General features: G+C 41.9%; 1 protein-coding gene across 4 annotated transcripts in view; it reads right to left on the bottom strand.

Annotated features, from left to right (window-relative positions):
- Positions 1-15,721, bottom strand: part of col4a6 (collagen, type IV, alpha 6) — a 91,377-nt gene that overhangs the window by 24,924 nt on the left and 50,732 nt on the right. For 2 of the 4 annotated variants that reach the window (XM_061234346.1, XM_061234345.1), the window contains exons 5-16: positions 11,540-11,674; positions 11,355-11,399; positions 11,061-11,177; positions 10,809-10,874; positions 9,849-9,884; positions 9,471-9,533; positions 9,170-9,205; positions 8,188-8,229; positions 3,666-3,758; positions 2,824-2,916; positions 851-904; positions 687-749 (exon numbers count right to left, since the gene is read on the bottom strand). In XM_061234346.1, coding sequence (XP_061090330.1) covers positions 687-749; positions 851-904; positions 2,824-2,916; positions 3,666-3,758; positions 8,188-8,229; positions 9,170-9,205; positions 9,471-9,533; positions 9,849-9,884; positions 10,809-10,874; positions 11,061-11,177; positions 11,355-11,399; positions 11,540-11,674 — 843 coding nt within the window. The remainder of the gene's footprint in view (positions 1-686; positions 750-850; positions 905-2,823; positions 2,917-3,665; positions 3,759-8,187; positions 8,230-9,169; positions 9,206-9,470; positions 9,534-9,848; positions 9,885-10,808; positions 10,875-11,060; positions 11,178-11,354; positions 11,400-11,539; positions 11,675-15,721) is intronic. The other 2 variants (XM_061234348.1, XM_061234347.1) reach the window with 2 other exon arrangements.

A 15,721-nucleotide genomic window follows, 5' to 3' on the forward strand; every position in this document is an offset into this window, starting at 1 on the left:
ACCAAATGGTGACCAAATTGACGATGGTGAAACAAACAGTCACTTATGAGACAGAATCAAAATCAAGAAAACTGGGAAAATCTTGCACAGTGTTTAAGTGCAATTAAAATGATAAACAAAAATCCTCAACTTAAAGCATACCAAAGTTCCTCTCATATTAGCTTCATATCTGAAGAACAAAGACTCAGTAAGGGGGGCCACACTATCACCGTTAACAGTTAAATTAACCAATGATAATGGACTAAAAGGGGTAAATTCCATGATGCCACCTAGACCACCCCATTTGAGACACCCTTGCCCAAGAGCTTCGGAATGAATCTCAGTCATTAAAATTACGTCAGTTCTGTAAATATAATGTAGATGTATTCATACACATGTTGACTGTTGTCAGTTTTCCTGCTAGAGTAAAGCAAAACCTTCAATAAAATATGCTAAAATATAGCATTGAGTTATGAGAATAGTAATTGTGCTGTATGTACAGTCCATAAAGTTCTTACATTTCCACTCCAAATTAACATGCTAATCAATTAATTCTATTCAATGAAAAGCAGAACAGACATGACAGCTGGGAGTGCTCTACACTACAATCATGTGGCACAATGAGGGAGGATCTTCTCTCCTGGTATACGTGGGGGAGAGGGGAGCCATACTGTGTCAGAAATGGAAAAAGTCAAGCAGCCACATACCCGTCCACCTGGCAGTCCCAGAATTCCTTTCTCGCCAACCTCACCTGGGTACCCCAAAGGGCCCTGAAAATAAATGTGCCTCCTTATCACATCATACACTTCGGGTAAGTGTAAAACCCTCCCCAACTGCCCAGTACAGTACCAACTAATCAAGAGATTCTTACCGGAAGTCCAGGTAGTCCTGGCTGACCTGGTATCCCCCTGTAACCAAAGTCACCCTGGGAGACAGAGAGGAAGAGAGAGAGAAAAGGAGAGATGCCAACAATGAAAATGGAGAAATAAAAGAATAAGAAAGCCCGCAGAATGGTCTTCACATTCAGCAAATCCCGACAGCATCTAGAAACCCAAGGAAACCCATAAGAAACAAACAGGCCTATCCTTAAATCCTGTTTTAAAAAATAAAGTGTTTCCATCCAGTTGTGTCTTCTGAATCTTGGAAAACACATGACTGGAACCATAGTACACGCAACCAATCTGAAAAAGGCACTGGACGACTACATCTTTAAGTTTCTCTGCAAACAGCCATACACTTTAGTTCATGTAAATTTCCAAAGCTATTTTGATAACATGATAGCTTGACATGATGCTCTTGCAGAAAATCCCCCCCTTGAATTCCCCGGGTCTCTAATAATTGTAACTGTAATGCACTTTGTGATTAAATTGAAAAGTGCTATTCACCCTTGTAGCATTGGATGCTATCCAAAGAGCAGATATACAGTATACCACATTTTAGTATTCAGTTAAGAAACTAAGAAACTGGACTGGAACTGGAACAGCAGTAGTAACTATGTTTTGTGGATGAATACTAACTCTGGCTGCTTGTATCCGTTCAGATAATGGCTACTTGCATCCATTCAGATAATGTGTTTGGATTACATTTACTGTCTGAGCATGGTTCTGGTTGCATTCTCTTGTGAAACATTCAGCAGGTAAATACATAATTATTGACTGAATACAAGTTATTTATAACTTATATGTACAATATATTTACTTATATCTTCTTTACCTGAAGGCATAACACGGTATATCTCTTATGACACTGCTGAGAAGAAACTTCCAATCTTCAAACAAAATAAATAAATACCAAGGAAAATGAATACAATGGACAATAATCAATCTTGACAATCTAACTTGAGTTGGCTAAGAGAGAATATGTGGCTAATTCCCTTGTTTACAGTGTGCATGTATAGTGTTTAATCTGAAGTACAGTTCAGTCAGGGACAATGTGGTATATACGTACGTCTAATTTACAGACTTGTAAAAAACTGCCTATAAAACAAATATTTCAGTATTTTGTTTAATTCAATTTCTACAAAAAGAGTACTGGCTACAGCACACACAAATATGCAAGCACACATTTCTCTACCATCTTCAGAGTGAGAGCCATTTAGTAGGGAATAATGACTTGGAGAGACACATTTACAGAAGTGTAATCTGTCACTAAAACAAAATGACAGTTGCCAGTCACTACACCCCATGAATAATGCAAGAAACAAATGAAAAAAGTGGTAGTAAATTCCTTCCTCGTGTTTAAGGACAAAGTGCACTGCAGTCAGAATGAATAGAGACGTAAATTAACGTGCAGATATGTTCGGAAATGGCCTCATCAAGTTGAACATGTTCCCTTTCAAATGGATACAATGAGGCCAGGTATGACTCTCATACGACATTATTCTGTTGCATTATTCAAAACTAGATATTTTCACACATTACAAGAACTTGCAAAGATTTTTTACAGAATTTTTGAAAGCACATTTGTAGGAGGGACTCTGTGGATATCATCAATAAAAATGTTACCCCAAAAAACAGAACATAACAGATCTGTGAAATCATGCAGGCAATAAATACAAATGAACAGAGTGAAAATAATAAAACCACAGCAGTCCCCTGATCTCCAGAGCAGGAGACAGAGAGGAACAACCTAGAGGGACACTGGGATGGGGGGTGGGGACAGAGACACGGTGGGACGGTGGGATGGCAGAACTGCGATCCGCTAGCCTGCCATACCGTTTGAAGGAAACAGGCTTTGGACCAGCAGGGGGCTCCACTCCCTCAGCCTCAGCCCCTGAAGCGAGGTGCTGCTGCGGGAGGTCCTGCAAGGGCCCCGCCCTGGAACTCGGACCGCATTCTCACAAACCTTAGTTCCTTTGTCTCCTTTAGGAAAGCCCACAAACTCCACCACTCCATTGACCAGTGGGCGGCCGGGGTCGCCGGGCAGGCCCACGTCTCCCTGGATACGGTAACCAAGGAAGAGAGAGTTTTTACATGGCAAAAGGTGGAGGTGGGGGCGGGGGTGGGGACTGGGGAGGGTTGGCGGAGGATGCAGGTTTTTGGAGGACTGTGTGTGACCCCAGGGAGGGCGGTAGGGTGGGCGGGACGAGGGGGAATAGGGCAGGAGGTAACATGAGGGGCCAGGTACCAATCCAGCCTGCGCTGTAGAACCACACACACACAATCTGCAATACTGAGCTATGTTACCCCTCTCCCCCACACCCCACTACCACCACAACCCTGCTATCAACACCCTTTGGACTTTTAATCCATTGAGTTTCCTGCTGTACATCTGTATAGTCGGAATCACCGCAACTTTGCTTCTGGCACAGCATAAATCAACCATGCCAAAGTTCTGCACTTTAATCAATATTAGGGATATCAATTTCTGTTTGGCACCAAATAGCAATAAAAATACCTATATTTATAAATTCAGTTTTATTCGGAGATTGATGAAGGAAGAAAAGGGACACAAATTAATTTAGCAAGGCGGAGGTGAGCCAGATTATATTAATGGGACTATTAATCAATATATCCCATTTTTGTTGCTGGCAGGTGGGCTAAAATGGACATCGCCCCTAGCTGTGTGTGGTGTGTGGCGTCAGACAGCTTCATGTCCTCTCTCCTGCGCATCCCCCCTCCTCCCACCTACTGTCCCCCTGCTAGCACACCTCCCTGGGCTGGAACCACTGCTCCCATCTGTGTTACCTTATCTCCTTTGAAGATAGTGCTTATGGCTGATGCGCCTACTAGCGTTTCTTCCCCCTGCTCTCCTCGAGGTCCGGGTAGACCTGCGTCCCCCTGGGGTCCAGAGGAACACAGTCGTTAGCCAATTGGTGTGCGCCAGGGGAGAAATCAGGGGTGGGGATACGGAGGATACACCCCAACTCCTCGGATCTCCTCACCAGAAAGAGCAAGAGACAGATAGTAGAGAGCGAGAGTAATAAAGAGAGAAATACAGAGAGAGAGAAAGAGCAAGTGTAGGAGAGAGCGAGAGTAAGAAAGCGAGACAGAGAGAGAGAAAGAGCAAGTGCAGGAGAGAGCGAGAGAAAGAGAGACAGAGAGAGAGAAAGAGCAAGTAAAGGTGAAAAAAAGAAGAGATGTTGAGAGAAAGCAGGAGAGCATAAACTGTGCAGTCTGTAAGTATTTCTGTTCTTTCTGTTCTATTGGCTCTGTACTCCAGCACATTGGATTTGACATGAAACAATGAATAATGCAGTTAAAGTGCAGACTGTCACCATTTTGAGTATTTACATGCATATTGGGTGATACATATAGGAATTACATCCCTTTTTATACAGTCTCCCATTTTATGGGACCAAAAGTAATTGGACAGTTGACTTCTCAGCTGGTTCTGATTAGTCAGGCATAATCAACTGCTTGCTTAGTGCAGGTATAAGTAAGATGTCTTGTATATTGTCTTGATTTTAGGCTTTTAGAGTGTTATTGCCATTTGTCAACAAAGAAATACTGAGAAATTATATGAAAATAGTCAGAGACATAGGCCAAGCCATAGGCTTACTGAAAAAACCTGTTTGGAAAATCACTAAGAAGAAAAAGAGCATCAGTGTATGTTTGGGATTATTGCCTTGCTTTGGGATGAAGCACCTTTCAATGGGCCTCATTTATCAACATTTTCGTAAATCTGTGTATAAATTTCTGTATAATCAAACTCCACCGGATCTATCAAACACATATCGACAGACCTTTTTTTCATATCCACGTGTATGGATGTTGTATGTTAATGAATACCAAATCCTAAATCAAAAGCGCCTGCACAGAATGCTTAGCATAGATTGACATCCCTAAAACACCATATACGGAGCTTGGAATTGCATTCCAAACAGTATGAAAACATAGCCCGAAAAAAGACAAAAGAAAAAACTTCTCTGAAGCGGAGATTAAAGTGAAAGCATTGGATTGTCAGAGCAGGGGAAGACTAAAGCCTGGCAAGAGAGCTGCAATCCGTTCGGGTCCTAAACAAACACACAAAAACTTTGATAAATCCCACATTGTTTGTGTAAATGCATTTCCAAATGATTTACAGTCAAATTCATTCGGCTCACGTTTGATAAATGAGGCCCAGTGAGTTCGGAGGCATTTGAGTGAACTTTGATAAGATGCTTCTGTACACTTCAAAATGCATCCTGCTGCTGCCAACAGCAGTAACATTATCAATGAGGGCAAGTCACCCAGTATCTGTGGCAGCCATACATGCCCAAACAATAACACCGCCAGCACTATGTTTCACAATATTTCACTGACGGTTCTTGGGCAGTACCTTTTAGCCTTCACACTATGTCCTAGGCATCACTCGGATACAAGTCAATCTTGATCTCAACATTACTCTGCAGGCTCTTTTTGGTACTACTTAGCAAACTGTAACCTGGCCATCCTGTTTTTGTGAACTCTTCTGCAGAGAGTAGTCACTCCCCTGGAGAGTGTCTCTGGTGTGTGTTGGACAAGGTGTTTGGGGTTTTTTCTATAGAAAAAACTATAGAGGTCTTCCTCGACCTACCGGTGAGCTCAGCAGTGCTCTCATTCTTCTTAATAATGTTCCAAACAGTTGATTATGGCAGGCCTATTGTTTGGCCTATGGCTAGTTTTTTCTTGGCTTCCTTGACTGGCATTAGCATAACTCTGGTCCTCATGCCAATAACAGACTCCAAAGACAATCAAAAGCTTAGAATCAAGACTATAGATACTGAAAGCTTCTATACGGTTTGTCTGCATAAAGGAGGTGATTGAATACACCTGACTAATCAGAAACAGCTGAGAAGCCAGCGGTCCAATTACTTTTTGTCTCCTAAATTGGGGGAACGATGTATAAAAAGGGATGCAGGTCATGCACAAACCACCCGGTAGGTGGTTAATTTCATTGTTTAATTTAAAATGCAATATAGAGGAGTACAAAGCTAAAAGAACAGAAATTGTGACAAATTGTCCAAATATTTACGGACTGCACTGTAGATGAAGAGGGCAAGTGAGTAAAAGCGGGAAAGAAAGAAAGAAAGAATCCACACCCGGGAAATGTTTTTTCAGAGTATTTGCCCTGAAAATAGGTAATTCTACACAACTAACTTGAAGCAGGGGTGACTAATCCAGATACTACGTCTTAGTGTGTCTCCCTCTCATACAGATGACAGATTTGTCAAACTGCATGAATGCTAGATACGGTACAAATCAGACAGTACACCCTGCCTACTATTGGGAACATCCTACCAACAATTGTGTTGCTGTATGTCTATCACTAATATCCTACACTTTATACTATCGTTGCTTTCCAAAGGCCATTCTTCATAAAAGCAGAAAACAATAGAGTACACACTTTTCCAAAATGCAAATGAAAATATTTAAAACATTCAACGGAAAATCTTTTAAAAAACAAAGCCAAATCATCATTCAATCAAAATTTTTGGCAAACATTGTCACATTCTTTTTCTGTCTCAGACAATATAATCTCCTCTCTGATAAACATATAGATTTTAGAATGTTTACATATTGAAGTAGTCCTTTTTCACAAGGCTCACATTTAGTGTTTAGGGGTGAACAACAGATCCATGCAGGGAGGAAAAGATGGTGTTTGATGATGATGATGATGATGATGATTGTTAGTAATCATTCTTGTTTGTACAGGGGGAAAAACTACAACCCCCAAGACCCTCCCCTATAATTTGAGATCAAAGGAAAATAAAGTCACACGGAAGGTGGGAGCAAGTGATTCCAGCACCAATCACAGACTATTCACATTGTCAAAGAGCATGGCAGCTCACAGATCTAATGGGTCCTTCATTTTCACCATTTACTTATTTATTAATGTCCAATGAAATCTGGTGAATGGACACAGGCTTTTAAGTCTTTAAGTTTTAATTGTGGACTGGTTTTCCATTTGGGCAACAAATCTCTGAACTGCCATGAAACAGCTGGTGAAAATAAGAAACATTCCATTAGTAGGGACAGTTTAAGAGTACAACATGAACACCAAAAAACCCAAGGAGCTATGTAGGCATACATAGTTTTAGTGTAAAATATGAAAATCCACATGGGTGAGTCAGTTAAAGGGTTGCAATGATCAACCCTTTAACTTTAACTGCAATTATCATAGTCGTCTTACTCCAAAAAAGAGTCAAACATTGAAGCAGTAATCTTTGTAATTCCAAACCAGTGAACAAGCTTGTTAAGGAAATGAAACACATGCCATGTAGAGAGAGATGTGTGGAAGAAAAGGAAAAAAGAGATTGGAGAATAGAGCTTGTATTTCTTATAGGAAGGGACCTGCAGTGAGACATCTTACACACAAGGACTAAGGCGCCTTCACTAAATGCATTACACTTCCTGGAGGTCTTCAGTGGCTGCATGAGATACCCCAATACCCCAACCTATAATATACTGTATCATCTATGAAGTAACTAAACAGATTCTACAGCTACTGTCTATTACAATGAATACAAATGACAAAATGGCTCAGGCAGTAAGAGCTGTCGTCTGGCAGTCGGAGGGTTGCTGGTTTGATCCCCCGCCGGGGCTGTGTCGAAGTGACCCTGAGCAAGATACCTAACCCCTAAATGCTCCTGATGAGTGGGTTGGTGCCTTGCATGGCAGCCAATCCCTGTTGGTGTGTGAGTGTGTGTATGAATGGGTGAATGAGAAGCATCAATTGTACAGCGCTTTGGATAAAGGCGCTATATAAATGCCAACCATTTACAAATAAAAATCCCCAAAACTAATCATGAATATGCTTTAGATATACTCAGTAATGCATTCTGGCAGAGTGTGAAACAAGCAGACATTGTAGATATTTCCAGGTGTGTGTCCAAAATTCCTACAGAAACCCTTTAAATAATAAGCAAGAAATAATCGCACCTGCTTGCAACCACATGTACGGTACAGACTGACAGATCAGGCTGCAGAAATTCAACTTAAAAGTTCACATGAGTCCAACAAGGATTGCATGTATTTTATCAAAGTAAAACGGGGCTGGTGATGTCAGGTTCCCAATAACACTGAATCTCACTGAACCTCATAGATGGTATCTATACTGTTGGGGATGCCCTTTCAAAAATAAAGACTGGAGAGGAAGTATATAGTAGTATACACTATACACTATAAAGATCTAGTCTGCAGTTCCCTGAGAACAGGATTTAGCTAACATCAATGTAGAGAAGACATAGGGCAGGACAGGAATGTAAAATGGAGGGGAATGTTTTCAGTGTTTGAAAACAGGTATTACCTTGTCTCCTCTTTCCCCCCGGAAACCTACACCAGGGCTCCCCTGCAAAACAAGAGGATGCACTGTTTTGGGCGGGTACCAAACGCTGACTCTGATAAGGTACAGTGGAATCCGCTGTTCATCAGTACCAGCCTAAGAGATGGGACTGCAAGTTCTCTGAGCAAACATCAGTTTGAATATACAGGTAGTGAAGAAATAGAAACACCGATTTAAAGTCACAGGACAGCACAGTACTGCTTCTACACCCTGTGGTATAGAACCTGCCAGTTTCTGGAATTGTGCATTATGCATTATACTAATAGCACTCCATTGCTTCATGAAATCTGCCGGTTTCTGGAATTGTGCATTATGCATTATACTAATAGCACTCCATTGCTTCATGAAATCTGCCGGTTTCTGGAATTGTGCATTATGCATTATACTAATAGCACTCCATTGCTTCATGAAACCTGCCAGTTTCTGCAATTGTGCATTATGCATTATACTAATAGCACTACATTGCTTCATGAGAAAGTCAATCAACTTTCAATCAGTTTAGTTGATGGAACTGGAAAATGATGCCATTTGTCATTCCATAAAAATACTTGACTGGGTTCAGGTCTATTGAATGAGATGGCCATGATATTATGGACAACGGTGTTATTCTCCATAAACCATTGGTTGCGAATCTATCACAGATCACGGTGGATGGTGAAAGGCGTAATGTCATCCGGAAATAACCACTATAGTATGAGCCAAGCCAATGACTCAATATAATGAAGTAATTAATGACATCAACTTTGTCATTACCAGAGTTACCAGAACCCTTCACTATGGGAACACTGATGAGTCTTTACTATTTTTACTTTACAACTGTGCATGTAGCTACAGAACTGGGATAGAGTGTGGTTGAGCCGTTGTACTGACATCCTCTCAGTATGGTCTAAAAACATATTGCCCAGTCTTATTAGCAGCCCAGGATTTCAGCTCCTTGTGTACTTACTGTAGGACCAGGTGGACCTGGAGGACCAGGAAGTCCCTGAGGAAGGCAGAGAGGTGGATGCCATTAATGCAAATGCATCAACTATTTTTACTATTATACTACTTTCTACAACAGTACAATAATACAGAAATAAATTAGAGGAGTCTGTGGCAATTAGGTTAGTTTTAAGTATATCACACAATTGGACACAGAAGATTTATCAAGTCCACTGATGACTCTATTTTGAACAAGAAAGAGTAATTATTATGAAAGAATGACTAGAGAGCCATTAAGACAACCATAGTGTAATTGCGGCACATACAGGGTATCCGTCTGGACCTCTTGGACCCATTGACCCTGGGAGCCCACTCGGACCATTTTGACCCTGAAAGAAAAAATGAGATGAACAGAGAGACATCAGAACCAGCCAAAGTCGATGGTTTGTCTCAGGAAATAAAGGCTTGCAGCATCGGGGAAACCTTGTATGGATGTCCTTGTATCAGTAAGTGGATTGATATTTCACACAACCTGAAGTTATTTTAAATTGTGCTGAAGACTTTCATAAGTAGGACATGCCTGCAAAATGTTAAGCATCATTTTATTTTGACATTTCTACCCCTGTGACTGTGAAAGATCTCAAACCTTATTTTCAGTCCAGAAGCTTTAATAAGAATGAAAAAATCACTCCAGTATCACTTACAATCAGACCATCCAGTCCAGGCAAACCAGGCTCTCCCTGCAAAAAACAGGAGATAAGGTTACACTACTTTGCATTATATGCAACACAAATTCCAGCTGCCTAAATTAAACAGGTTGCCTTGACAGTGGCAGTCTAAATATTCCCAAAGCACAGCAAAATATCAGGTTGACCCAGTGGTCAAGGAGGACAATCAATGGCCCTGAATTCTGCTCTCCTCATTAAATAAATACAAACAAACAATTGAGTAAAAATCAGCAGGAGATTGTAAAGTGAGGCTGAGACATTTGCCAGTGTCCCAAACACAATTCCAGTTGAAATAAACATTCCTATCCTCATTTTCACTCTCAAATCTTGCCCTGGGCACACATTAAAATGGAAGTAGCTCAGGTGGTGTGCCTAGTGATAATGTTCACCGCGGTAGTGGTAAAAGCTGGGATTTTCCCAAGCCAAACTTGTTCTGACAGGAAAGATTTATTGTGTGAAGGTAACAGGCACTATTATCACACAGAGCCCATCACATACGCCCATTTATTTCCTGGGTTTCAGTGGAACTCATATCAAGGCCAGAGGGTCATAGAGAATATATGATGGATGGAAGACAGTTCTGGGGCTTGACTGATAAAACTTGCTGGACCTAGAGCCCATCTCTGCCTGGCACTGACAGGAGGTGCCAGGACCACATACCTCCTTCCTTCAGGACGGAAACGGCAGGTGATTTACGCCCATGCTGAGGAAACGCGGCAGTAACTAGAGAGCAGGATTGATGACTGCACCAGCAGTCATGCATTTGAGATCCCTGGAGGATCATCATTCTTCTTCTCAAACACAGAGCACTCACAGTGTGAACCTGACCCAAATATGATGACAGCAATATGCTAGCGCTTACTGGCAGTGCTCATCGATGAAGATACATTCATGGATACATAGATACATAGTTTGGCGCTGAAATGGGGCACTTACCCTAATGCCATTGCCCCGTCCCGTATACACAGGCTCTCCTTTCTGACCCTTCCGACCAGGTGGCCCCTGTATTGAGAAAAAGAACAGAGAGCAGAAGAGAGCGGGAGGGAGGGAAGTGATGGGAGGAAAGGACAGACAGAAGAAAAAACACATACTATGAGAAAAATAATGGAAATAATGGCACTACACCTAATAATGGCACTACACCTCACCTATTGCTCATCATTGCTGCTCTAGAACCTTCCTACTCACAGTAACACCAGGCCGACCTGGAGGTCCATCCATAGACCTGGGACCTGGGTCGCCGATGGTGCCATTACACCCATCGATTCCTGGAAGGCCCCTGCTCCCATCCTGTCCAGGGTGACCCTGTCATAACACAAAAGCACAGGTGTGAGGGGTGCGGTACCTCCCACAGCCATCACACTCCAACACCAGGACAACGAGTGCGATGGCTGTGCGTGAGAATGGGGCCGTGCCAGCAGGCCTCAGGTCGGTGAGAGACTGCTTAGAGCTGAGGGTGGCTGAGGACAGGGCTGTACTCACTGGAACACCATCAGTTCCTGCGAAACCTGGCACGCCCATTGGTCCCTGTAGAAACACATGCAGGTAAAGTTTGGGGCACAATTTTCCCTCCACAGAGTACAAATGTAATTTCTACATAAACGCGCAGCAGTCGCCAAGATCAAACTGGTCAAACAGAGATACGAGAGCTCAACCAAGACACTCACCTTTTCTCCTTTTAGCCCAGACGGTCCCCTGAGTCCTAAATGGCCTTTGTCTCCTTTGGGTCCTGAGGGCCCCGGGCCCCCCACAAACCCTTCCGGCCCATTTGGCCCAACTGGCCCCAGAGGTCCTGGCCGACCCTGGGAGAAGACAGAGGCCATGAGACGCAGGATCTCAGATGCTCACACTTTTTCAGTCAGTTTCAGTCCAGTTGGATTTTCCAGGATTGTTTTTTAAAGCAGGACATTTTTCAGTGAGGTATGAATTGACAGTTATCTAACTATGTGCTGCACTTACACTGCACCATAGCATTTCACATTTACTAGAGCATGTAGCATTACACAGTGACACATCTCATCACAAAATATCATTCATTCACATTGTCTGCGCACAATTACATCTGTCGGCTGATTTACGAGTCGTGACAAAACTTTTCAATTTTACCAATTGCTAGGCACCCACTTGTTTGGTTTGGATTGTTGTCTTGTTTGTCGAGGCTGGTGAGAGCCATATTGAACTGCTGTTATAAATATAGGGTTACCTAGTGTCCTTCTGGGGAACTCCTAACCCCAGGACTTCTATAAAATGGAGAGGACTTCTATAAAATCCTGTGAGGAGAATCTTGAAACAGTTTGGCTGATGTCAGAATTCATGCTGCTTTAATGTGAGCAGCTGTCCAGTCCAACAGTGCAAAAATATGTGCTGCAGAAAACTAAAATAATAATTTGCAGCAGGTATTGTGGGGCAATATCCCTACTGCACATTCCTAAAAAACTGGGAAACTATTTCCCAGAAACTATTAAAAGCATTTTAAAATCCTACACTTGTTTGTGAATCTTTTTTTATAATTATGACTTACTGAGGATATGACATGCCATTTCATATACCACTGGCTTACCCTGCCTCATTGTACATCATGGCCAAGAGCAGGCCTGTGTGTGTGTGTGTCTCTGTGTGTGTGTGTGTGTGTGTTTGATCATCAAAACCGTTTCTCCTCTGCAGCGCACACGGTTTTGATGGCCTCGGACCTGACCTACTGTATGTTCTCAATGTGCTATCTAAATATACTGTCTGCCCCGGTGAAGTCACAGGATATAAACAGAACATTAACTACGAGCAGACAGAGAGGCCATGTAGATCCCGTTACCTCTTGAAATTGCAGGACATATACTCTTTATCACTTTAGAGGAGGTTTTTCAGGAAGGCACTGTAACCGTTCTTTATATAGACTTGTGTCTATGCTAAAAAGTGAACTCACTGTGAAAAAGAAGTTCACTAAAGTATCAGAGGGTATTGGCTCATCCATGACCGAGGCAGGAAGCTCAATGGAACTGAGGAATCTTATGCCCAATTTATCTCACCTTCACACAGATTTCTTTCTCAAAGCATTTCACTTTGAAACTGCACACTACAATGGCAGAATAAATCCCAACTAGATACGAGTTAGTTGTTGCCATAAATCAAGGAATCATGCAGTTTGGTAATATTCTTAAAAACGGGGATTGCCATAAATCAAGTTCTCAATAACTGAGGGTCCAAATTTTAATATAGTTTGATTAATGATACTATTACAACACACTCAGAAACACAGTAGGCATATTGTGCACAAAGCACAAAATATTTCCATAAAGTTTTTTATGTATTTACAGTATAAAATTAAGCTGAAGAAAGACATTTTAACATAATTGTCGGGATTAAATAAGCAATCATTCTTAAAAATAGTTCTGTTATTTAAATAAATGTTTTAGTTTGGTGAAGCCTGTTGTTAATGTTGGCGGCAGCAGAACTGGCCAAACTGGGAAGACAAAATTCAAAAGTCAAAGTTAAGAACAAAATTCAAAAGTCAAAGTTAAGAACAAAATTCAAAAGTCAAAGTTAAACGATGAATGAATCCAGGCCATTGGCTCTCTGCTAGAGACCAATGCACTGTAATATTTGCTGTACACCACTGAGAGGCAGCAAAGATCAATGTTTGTCAATTCATGGAAGGGAGAACTCTCGGGCGTGCAGTAAAATGCTTCACAGATTTATCAGTGTGTAGTGCAACATACGGCTGGAATCCTGCTCGATTAGTCTGTGAAAGAAAATGTAAAAAAATAGGATGTGATAATTGCAATATATTTAAAGTAATATACAGCCAGTTGAGCAGTATTTTCAGGAGATGACTCACGGCCGTTGGAGTTGACTGCATTAATACAGGAGGATCAGAACACCCAATACTGCATTCCTCAACACCGCTCCCACATCTCAGTGAACTTTCAAATGCCTGCAATTAATAACCGTGGTGGGTCTGAGGACCTGGGCGGACTACAGGCCTGATAGGTCAGAGCATCCAGTGAGAGAAGAGCGGCCTTCAGGCATTATTCAGCCAGTTACACAGGGCGGCAGCAAAGCTACCTTCAGAATCCTAATGGTAATAACAGACTACAGGCAGGGGTGAGGAATCATCACACCTGGTTTAGAGAAATATGCCAAGGTCAGATATTACATGGCCTGCTCATTCCTCTATGAACTGTGCAATGTTTAACCGTCTACAGTGTAGAGGGAAGAATGTTCTCTCATGTTTGCCTTGCCTCATAAGCATGCTTCTGTAATGGAACATTATGCCATTTGGTTGGACAGATAGGGTAGAAATGCACTACCTTCTATACTCCCTTCTCTTGATCACTGAAGTGGAATGACTGTACCTCACAAATTCCTGACAAGTGGGTAATATGTAACATGAGGGAAGAGATTATCCTACGATAATCTGTTCCCTCCTGTGATATAACAACAGGTGAACATTTAATGGATGAATATATTCATAAACAGATTTTATAGCGTTTTTTATAGTGTGAAATCTTCACAAAAATGGGTAGCATAAATGTTCACAGGATAGGCCATTCCAATATTAGCCCCGTTTTTATCTATACTGTATGTAATTTTGTAGTGAGAAATCAGTCAAACAGCTAACATGAAGTGGAAATAGTGAAGTTATAATTAGAGGCTTTAAATGACAGCTCTAAACTTCCGTTACTTTATTGCACTGAATAACAGGTTTCATCATATCCTCTGCACCAGCCTAGATTTGCTCCCTGTTACAGTTCATTACACATTGTGGAGACTTCAAAAAACACCTTCCATTCGACATGGAGAAGGACCCACAGACTGACACGCCCTTGAAGCTTTAACCCTGGGTCACTGTTTCGTGCTGCCTGTTTGTTTTGAACATGGGTGCATTCTTTAATGGTGACAAAATGCTCATTACAGGTCACAAGTGTCATCCTGCGAAGGGATGACAGAGGAGAGGGCTTGAGGCTTGTGATGCCCAGACAAATGACTGCATTCCAATTCCTAGTTTTTTCCTTGGGAAAAAGCTAGCAACCCATAAGCAGTCAATGATATAGAGCCTCTTGGACACTTGGAGCTTTAACCTTAAAACGAGAACAAAAAATCCCCACTACCCCAAATCTGTATTTCAGTTTTACGTGTACCAGGGAGTTAATGTCCCCACGTAACATCCTCATGCTGACATGGACATTAATACCATGTATTCACACATCATATCTAAAGGTTTTACTGCAAGTGAGATTCTTATGGGAAGCGTTTTTTTTGTGGCCTCTATCCTGCCCCTTTCCTTGTCATCATTGTTATAGTTACTATACCATTACCTGCTTAAAAATCACATATCAAGTGACACCATCTTTGTGGGTTAATTTGTAGGCTTCAGTGGAAGTGTGAGGTACTAGCAAGGCCTATAGGTTCATGAAAAACATATGGGCATGGCTGAGTACACCCAGGGCCCCAACCTGCCTGCCCAAATACATTCAATCACTGAGGGCAAGGAGGTGGAACACCACATCAACCTCAGACCCTTCCCCTGTGCGCTCAGCAAAACTTACCAAATGAGAGTCGACAGCAAAGCCTTCTATATTTGAATGGGAAAGGGGAACACATTGAACATTCCTTATGGCCTATCAAATGCCACACAACAGGCCATGCGACTAACCCTAGACCTCCATCAATCTGTGCATGAGGAAACAGGTCAGATCCCATACATCAAGGCAACCCTGTTCCTGGAGAGCCAAATGCTCAGCTGGTTTTTTTTATTTTATCAGCTGCTCGGTTAATTAAGTGCAGAGTAAGAGTGAAAACCAGCAGAGCCTGTTTGTCTACAGGGCCAGGGTCGCAGACACTTGCGATACACG

The sequence above is a fragment of the Conger conger genome, chromosome 3 (assembly GCF_963514075.1).
Source record: "Conger conger chromosome 3, fConCon1.1, whole genome shotgun sequence".
NCBI classification, from domain to species: domain Eukaryota; kingdom Metazoa; phylum Chordata; class Actinopteri; order Anguilliformes; family Congridae; genus Conger; species Conger conger.